General features: G+C 38.8%; 1 protein-coding gene across 1 annotated transcript; it reads right to left on the bottom strand.

The window, feature by feature from the left end:
* Nucleotides 1-3,279: 3,279 nt before the first annotated feature.
* LOC142235903 (uncharacterized) lies at nucleotides 3,280-8,589 on the bottom strand. Its single transcript, XM_075307153.1, has 3 exons — nucleotides 7,178-8,589; nucleotides 6,112-7,092; nucleotides 3,280-6,070 (listed from the first exon to the last, which is right to left on the bottom strand). Exons 1-3 carry the CDS (start codon nucleotides 8,587-8,589, stop codon nucleotides 3,280-3,282), a joined length of 5,184 nt encoding a protein of 1,727 aa, XP_075163268.1.
* Between the last annotated feature and the right edge of the window lie 408 nt (nucleotides 8,590-8,997).

Here is an 8,997-nt window from a genome sequence, read left to right as displayed (position 1 = left end):
TGTACCCTCCACCATGGATTGCGTAGGAACTTCTACTAAAGGCTGTCATCCACAATCGAATTACTTGGGTTGCGATAACACTTGCCGATGGCAAGGTATCGTAAAACTTTTTAATACTGTCTTCTAAATTGTAAGTTATCCCATACGGGGTATATATTAAACAAAAAAGGCTGATTAAATACGTATATAATCTAGTTTGACAAAATTTTCTATAGAAATAAAAATTTGACAAAATTTTCTATAGAAATAAAAACTTGACAAAATTTTCTATAGAAATAATTTGACAAAATTTTCTATAGAAATGAAACCTTGACAAAATTTTCTATAGAAAAAAAATTTTGACAAAATTTTCTATAGAAATAAAAATTTGACAAAATTTTCTATAGAAATAAAAACTTGACAAAATTTTCTATAGAAATAAAATGTTGACAAAATTTTCTATGGAAGTAAAACGTTGACAAAATTTTCTATAGCAATACAATTTTGACAAAAATTTCTATAGAAATAAAATGTTGACAAAATTTTGTATAGAAATGAAATTTTGACAAAATTTTGTATAGAAATAAAATGTTGACAAAATTTTCTACAGAAATAAATTTTTTACAAAATTTTCTATAGAAATAAAATGTTGACAAACATTTCTATAGAAATAAACTTTTGACAAAACTTTCTATAGAAATGAAATTTTAACAAAACTTTCTATAGTAATAAAATTTGACAAAATTTTCTATGGAAATAAAGTTTTGGTAGTTTACCACATTTTCTATAGAAATAAAATTTTGACAAAATTTTCTATGGAAATAAAATTTTGACAAACATTTGTATAGAAATAAACTTTTGACAAAACTTTCTATAGAAATGAAATTTTAACAAAACTTTCTATAGTAATAAAATTTGACAAAATTTTCTATGGAAATAAAGTTTTGGTAGATTATTTTTGGCGATATGGACCAATTTTTGTGTAATAAGTCATCGGCTATATATAACTAAAGACCGATATGGACCAATTTTTACATGGCTGTTAGAGGCCATATATTGACAAAATGTACCAAATTTCAACCGTATCGGATGACTTTTGCTCCTCCAAGAGGTTCCGGACGTCAAATCTGGGGACGGTTTATATGGGAACTATATATAATTATGGACCGATATGGACCAATTTTTGCATGGTTGTTGGAGACCATATACTAACACCATGTACCAAATCTCAACTGGATCGGATGAATTTTGCTCTTCCAAGAGGCTCCGGAGGTCAAATCTGGGGATCGGTTTATATGGGGGCTATATATAATTATGGACCGATATGGACCAATTTTTGCATGGTTATTAGAGGCCGTAAACTAACATCAGGTACCAAATTTCAACCGGATCGGATTATTTTTGCCCCTCCAAGAGGCTCCGGAGGTCAAATCTGGGGATCGGTTTATATGGGGGCTATATATAATTATGGACCGATATGGACCAATTTTTGCATGGTTGTTAGAGACCATATACTAACACCATGTACCAAATCTCAACTGGATCGGATGAATTTTGCTCTTCCAAGAGGCTCCGGAGGTCAAATCTGAGGATCGGTTTATATGGGGGCTATATATAATTATGGACCGATATGGACCAATTTTTGCATGGTTATTAGAGGCCGTAAACTAACATCAGGTACCAAATTTCAACCGGATCGGATTATTTTTGCCCCTCCAAGAGGCTCCGGAGGTCAAATCTGGGGATCGGTTTATATGGGGGCTATATATAATTATGGACCGATATGGACCAATTTTTGCATGGTTGTTAGAGACCGTATACTAAGACCACGTACCAAATTTCAATCGGATCGGATGAATTTTGCCCCTCAAAGAGGCTCCGGAGGTCAAATCTGGGGATCGGTTTATATGGGGGCTATATATAATTATGGACCGATATGGACCAATTTTTGCATGGTTGTTAGATACCATATACTAAGACCACGTACCAAATTTCAACCGGATCGGATGAATTTTGCTGCTCCGGGAGGCCCCCCAAGCCAAATTTGGGGATCGGTATATATGGGGGCTATACGTAAACGTGGTCCGATATGGCCCATTTTCAATATCATCCGACCTACATCAATAACAACTACTTGTGCCAAGTTTCAAGTCGATAGCTTGTTTCGTTCGGAAGTTAGCGTGATTTCCACAGACGGACGGACAGCCGGACAGACGGACGGACAGACGGACGGACGGACGGACATGCTTAGATCGACTCAGAATTTCACCACGACCCAGAATATATATACTTTATGGGGTCTTAGAGCAATATTTCGATGTGTTACAAACGGAATGACAAAGTTAATATACCCCCATCCTATGGTGGAGGGTATAAAAAAATCATTTGATATTAGAGAAGATTTTCAAAGCGGGCACGTTCCGGAAACCAACCATCCCAAGATGGAGTTCTGTGCCATCAGCCTGCCTTCTTGATTGGGCATCACACCGCCGAGGATAAGCTTAGGGTAAACATCTGCTCCTAATATCATCGAAATCGGCGCATTCTCATAAAATGTTGGGTCCGCCAGGATCAAATTTACGAACTTTTCCTTAAATGTAGAAGGCAAGGAATTTGAGGGGGTTTTCATTGCAATTCTGTTGTCAACACGGAAACTCGATGAAAATCTAGCTTTCGGATCAGACATGGCTCGAATTGATATTTGGCAGATAAATGTATTTTCCACACGGCTGGTAGAAATACCAAGCTTTGTGACCGTTGTCTGGGAAATGCGGCTTATGGCAGAGCCAGTGTCAATAAGGGCACGAATTGGGTGTAGACGACCTCCGTGTGCAATTTTCACAATAGCTGTAGGAAGAATGGTGACAGTTTGAGACGGCAAAGTATTTGTTACTATTGAAACTGCAGAGTCATTTTTACGTGATCGACTTGGAAGCTTTTGGTGGAGGAGCGTGTGATGCAGTTTTCGACAAATGTGACATCCAGTATTGGAAAAACATCCAGAGCTTGAGTGTTCATGCGCTAAACAGTTTGTACAATAGTTAAACTTCTCTACAGCTTTTTTCCGTTGGTAGGGACCCATGGATAGAAATCGTTTACAAAGACGCAATGGGTGATATTTTTTGCAGATCCGGCACTGGAAGGCTCGCTTGTACGTTGTGGGTCGCTTTGGTGTCAAAGACCTATTTTTTATGATTCTAGGCATCCTGAAATTAAAATAAGCTACAAATAAACGTTTATAGAAAATTTAATGCGACGGTAGGAAGGACTTGATTTGGGAGAAGTGAGTGTGCCACTTAGCTAAATTGTTGGAAGAATTACCAGCTTTACAATGGGTCGAGTTATTACACCTTTCGCTGTGTATACATCAACTACTCTTACTCGCTTGTCTTTTCCTGGGTATAGTTTTACAACTCGACCAATTCGCCATTCGTTGGGTGGAAGGTTTTCATCACGAATGACAACGACAGAATCAATTTCTATATCCTTTTCGGGATTTTTCCATTTATTTCTCTTATGGAGTTCCCTTAAGTATTCGGTTTTCCATCGTTGACAGAAGTGTTGCTGAAGAACTTTGACGCGCTGCCAACGATTAACAACCGATTCGGGATGAGTATCATAAGAAGGTTCTGGAGGGGCTAATAAGGGTCCACCAGTAAGGAAGTGTCCTGGCGTAAGCGGATTCAGATCCGTGGGATCTTCTGACATTCTGTATATTGGTCTGGAATTTAGGCAGGATTCGATTTTTGATAAGAGAGTGCAAAATTCTTCAAAGGAATAAGTGAAACCCCCGGAAATTTTCTTGAAATGGTTCTTAAAACTTTTCACTCCGGCTTCCCATAAACCACCCATGTGTGGTGCACCGGTAGGAATGAAATGCCAGGAGAGTTGTTGGTGGGCAAATTGTGACACAATATTAGATCGAGAGGCTATTAGGAAATCCTTAACAATTTCCCGTGATGCCCCAACAAAATTCTTTCCGTTGTCAGAATAAATGTTAAGGGGACACCCTCGTCTGGCTATGAAACGTTGAAAAGCGGCTAAGAAAGTGGAAGTAGATAACGAGGAAGTGGCTTCCAGATGAATCGCTTTGGTAGCAAAACACACGAACAAACATACATAGCCTTTGGAAATTTTTGAACCTCGTCCAGAAAAACTCTTAATATCAAACGGGCCGGCAAAATCCACACCCGTATTATGAAATGGACGCTTAAGGATAGTTCGGGCGGGAGGAAGAGCAGCCATGAGCTGAGTTTGAAGTTTTCTTCTGTGAAGGACACATATTTTGCACTTATGGATGATAGTTTTGATCAAGTTTTTTAACTTCGGAATCCAGAATTGGAGTCTAACAATATTGAGGACCTGTTGATTACCGCCGTGGAGATATAGGACGTGAGTAAATTGGACTAAAAGTCGGCTAAAAGGACAGTTGTACGGAAGAATGATTGGATAACGTTCATTATAACTCAGGGCTGATGAATAAGCTAAGCGACCAAATGCACGAATAATGCCATGACCATCTAGGAAAGGGTTAAGACTGTTGATAGAGGATGATTTTTGAATCGTTTTCTTCTGAAGTAAAGCTTCATGAACGTCAGGGAAATATTTCACTTGGGAAAGAACAATTAATTTGTCTCTTACTTTCGTGACCTCTGTAGCAGTTAAATCGGTTGAATCAAATGAGAATGAATGGCGATATTTTGGATGGGTTCTGAGGAAAAATCTGTAAACGTAGCATATGATTCGAATGGCATGTTGGAAAGACGAAAAACGTTCAAGAAGATCTATGTCACTGGAATCAGTAACAAAGTGTACCCTTACAACTTTTTGCTCTAAATCAGTCTCAGATGGAAAGTCATTACATAAAGGCCAACAGTTTGGTGGTTCTACCAACCAATGCGGTCCTGACCACCATAATGAATTGTTGACTAAGTCCTTCGGATAAACACCTCGGCTGGCCAAGTCCGCAGGATTTGATCGGGTATCTATGTGAAACCAGTTGTCCACACCTACTTTGTTGTATATCAGCGACACACGATTGGCAACAAAAGTTTTCCAATGACATGCAGGTTTTCGTAGCCAGGCTAGGACTATAGTGGAGTCGGTCCATTTATAAATCTCGTAGTTCGTTACCTTCATAGATGGAACAACAGATTCGACGACATCTGCTAATAAGGCAGCTCCACAAAGTTCGAGTTTTGGAATCGAAAGTGATTTAACCGGAGCCACTCGAGATTTGGAAGTCAACAAATTGATGCAGACAGAGTCGTTTTCTAATTGGATTCGGGTATATATTACCGCAGCATAAGCATTTTCTGATGCATCACAAAATGCATGAAATTGAAGGCTACATATGGGGGAGTAGGAAATCCATCGAGGTATTTGAATGGAATTGGTGGACGAAAAATTTTGTAAGAACTGTACCCAGTCTTGAAAGCACTTGGGTGTGATATCCTCGTCCCAAGCAACTTTGGAAAGCCACACATTTCGCATAAGAATCTTAGCGGGGATTACAATAGGAGATAGCCATCCCGCTGGATCAAATATCCTTGATATCTCCGAAAGTACTTGCCTTTTGGTATACCTCGTTCTTGGTGATAAAGCCTGAATGTCAAAAAGGAAACAATCGGACATGGCATTCCATTTAACTCCTAGGGTTTTGATTTGACTAGAGTCATCGAAGACTAGAAAATCTTGTTTCAGAACATGTTCCTTTGGCAATGATTGTAGAAGTTTGGCTGAATTTGATGTCCATTTTCTTAAAGGAAAGCACGCGGAATTCAGAGCGGAAACCAGTTGATTTTTTGCCTCAAAGGCCGTTTGGAGATCATGGCATCCGCTAAGAACATCATCAACGTACATGTCATCACGAATTATTTGACTAGCCATAGGATGTGAATCACTACAATCATTTAACAGTTGTAATAACGTTCTAATTGCCAAGTATGGTGCCGCATTAACCCCAAAAGTGACTGTCTGTAATTCAAAATCCTCAATTTGATCATTGGGATTGGAACGAAAAAGAATTCTTTGAAATCTTGAGTCCTTTGGATTAACACGTATCTGCCGGTACATCTTTTCGATGTCCGCGCTAAAAACGAAGGATAAAATCGCCATCGTAAGAGAAGTAACGTCAGATCGTTTTGGAGGATTGGTCCTGGATATAGGACGTCATTCAATGATGTACCTGAAGAGCTGGGGCAAGAGGCATTGAATACAACTCTTACCTTTGTAGTGGTCCTATCAGGCTTAATCACAGCATGATGAGGAAGATAGTAGTGCGTAGGAAAATTTTCATAGGCAGGCGTAGGAACTTTCACCATATGACCCAAATCTATATATTCGTGTACAACCGAATCGTATTGCTCTTTCTGGTCCATGTTTCTCAATAACCGAGATTCATTTCTCAAGAATTGAGCTTTTGCGATAGATCTCGATGGACCTATTGAAAGGGAACTTTCTGCAAACGATGGCTTAAACGGAAGAGACACTATATACCGACCGTTTACATCCCGTGTAGTGGTATCAGAATATAATTTTTCGCAAAATGAATCCGAATCAGAAATGTGAGGTTTTTGCGGAACTTCCTCCACCTCCCAAAAACGCTTCAGCTGTTTTTCCAAATTTGTTTCTGTACAAAAGGATACAACTGTGGAAAATGATGATATTATGGGATGTGACTGAACAGGTCCAGTTACTATCCACCCAAATACCGTCTCCTGAGCAATCAGAGAGCCACAAATATTACGATGAACATTTTCCAACATAATACTGTTGAATAAATCCGCACCAATCAATAAATCGATTCGGTCACTTTCGTAGAACTTTGGGTCAGCGAGTTGAATATCAGGGAAATTTGTTAGAACGGAACGATTAATGGAAGTACTTGGAAGATCGCCTGAAAGTCGCGGAACAACTAAAGCCCTAACGTCTACCTCAAAATCTGAGGTAAAACGGGGGCATATTGAAAATGTTGCCAATTTTCTAGCTTTTGCGGATGTGACACCATTAAGGCCAGCAATTTCGGCGTCAATAGATTGAAATGGTAATTTAAGGATATTGAAAACGCGTTCAGAAATAAAAGAACCTTGAGATCCGGAATCAATCAAGGCTCTAAACGAAATATTTCACCCCGATATGGGTGATTTGAACTAAAGCTGTGCCGAGCAATACATGGTGAGAATGTGAAGCAAAACACGATTGGATTCTGCCAGATGTCGAAGGCTGTAAAGATATAGGCTCAGTATTCACATAATTAGTGGCTGTCGGAGGAACCGTGGACTGTATTGGATGGGGATTTGGAACCTGAACTTGACAGCCTGGGTTCGGTATGGACCGCACAGCCTGCGATGAGTTAAAGTCACGGTGTAAAAGCGTATTATGCCTTTTTCCACATGAGAAGCAGTTATGTGGACTTTTGCAATCCTTTACACCATGGGCTTTAGCAAAACAATTCAGACATAAGTTCTGTCTACGAATGTACGAGACTTTATCCTCGACATTCATGTTAAGAAACTTCGGACATTTGCGGATCGTATGAGATTCGTTGGAACATAAATTACATAAAGGATTCGATGAGGAAGAAGAAATTTTTGTATGGTTGGTATTAACCTTCTTGCTCATCGATGAAATTACTTTCCTAGAATAGGAAGGAGATTTCTCAGTCTTAGAAGGTCCATTAATTTCGCTGATGGTTTCCAGAGTCTGATAACGACTAGACAAAAAACAATCCAAGTCATTCCAACTCGACAAATCCTTTTTGTTCAGAATTGATTGTTCCCACAATGAAAGAGTAACACGAGGTAGCTTCGTTGAGCAAATGTATACAAAAATTGCATCCCAGCTGGAGACATCAATGTCATACATTTTTAAGGATGAAATGCAGGAATTAATGTCCCTCTGAATGCATTTAATTTCCTCGCTCGATTCGGTATTAATCGGTGTCAGATTGAAAAGCTGTCGGAGCTGGCTGTGGACCAGCATCCTTTTGTTTTCGAATCTATCCCTTAGATTAGCCCATGCAATATCAAAGCCACTATTGGTTAAGGGACATTTCTTGACGATGTCATGCGCCTCTCCTTCAGTTTTCTTTCTCAAATGAAAAAGTTTCTGAACCTTTGAGAGGCTGGAATTATTAACATATATGGCGGAGAACATGTCTCGGAAAGAAGGCCATGATTGATAGTCTCCCCGAAACGACTCCGTATCGCAAGCAGGCAAATGGAAATTCGAATTTTGGACAGTAGTTCTTGGAACTTCAGATCGATTATGGATATCGGAACTAATTTTTGAAACAACTCGGACATAAGTATCATAGGAACTGTGAAATCTAGCATTTACACTATCTAGAAGGGAATTCCCTTCCTCTGAGTCAGTATCCAATGATTTATCCCCTTTGCCCTTTGCCTTATCTTCCTTCTTTTCCTCTTTATCAAAGTGGTCAATACATTTGTCGTAAAGACCTTTAATAGTGGACCACATAGACTTTAATTCCTCTCGATGGACTTCGAGAGAATAAATAGTCGAATCGGAAATGACTGCATCGGTCAATTCCTGTTCGAATTTGACCAATTTATCATTGGCCCGAATAAATTTTTCCAATGCGCTCATGGTAATTCAGAACTGCAAAGGAACGAAAAAATAGGCAGAAAACGGGTACAAATAAAGATACTGACCAAAAGAAACTAAAGATTTGTAACAACTTCCAAAAAACAGAAGAAAAGGAAAAATATTCGAAATATATTGACTATTGTAGTCGGACAAGTTAATATTTCATCAGCGTTATGAAACGTATGTGACAACCTTGGGTTAGATCACTTCTCTAACACAAAACCGTAAAGTCAATCATATCACGATATATTCCGAAATTGGATATGTATATCTAAGATTCCAAAGAAGCCAATTTTTGAAATAAAGCAAAAATACTATAAGTATTACACCTTAAACCCATAAAATTGGACGACAGGGTAACCACAATATAATTTGTATGAAACAAAACGCATTGATTCATAGATCTTA

Source organism: Haematobia irritans, chromosome 4 (genome assembly GCF_050003625.1).
Source record: "Haematobia irritans isolate KBUSLIRL chromosome 4, ASM5000362v1, whole genome shotgun sequence".
NCBI classification, from domain to species: Eukaryota; Metazoa; Arthropoda; class Insecta; order Diptera; family Muscidae; genus Haematobia; species Haematobia irritans.
The sequence above is the reverse complement of the archived record's forward strand: the minus strand, read 5'-3'. Positions and strand labels throughout refer to the sequence as shown.

Bases quoted from the DNA above. Each gene is read 5' to 3' on its own strand.
- LOC142235903 (XM_075307153.1), bottom strand. From the start codon at position 8,589: ATGAGCGCATTGGAAAAATTTATTCGGGCCAATGATAAATTGGTCAAA. The intron at 7,093-7,177 runs GTGTTTTGCTTC...TATTTCGTTTAG, and splicing joins ACATCTGGCAGAATCCAATC to AGCCTTGATTGATTCCGGAT. The intron at 6,071-6,111 runs GTTACTTCTCTT...CTTCGTTTTTAG, and splicing joins ATCCTCCAAAACGATCTGAC to CGCGGACATCGAAAAGATGT.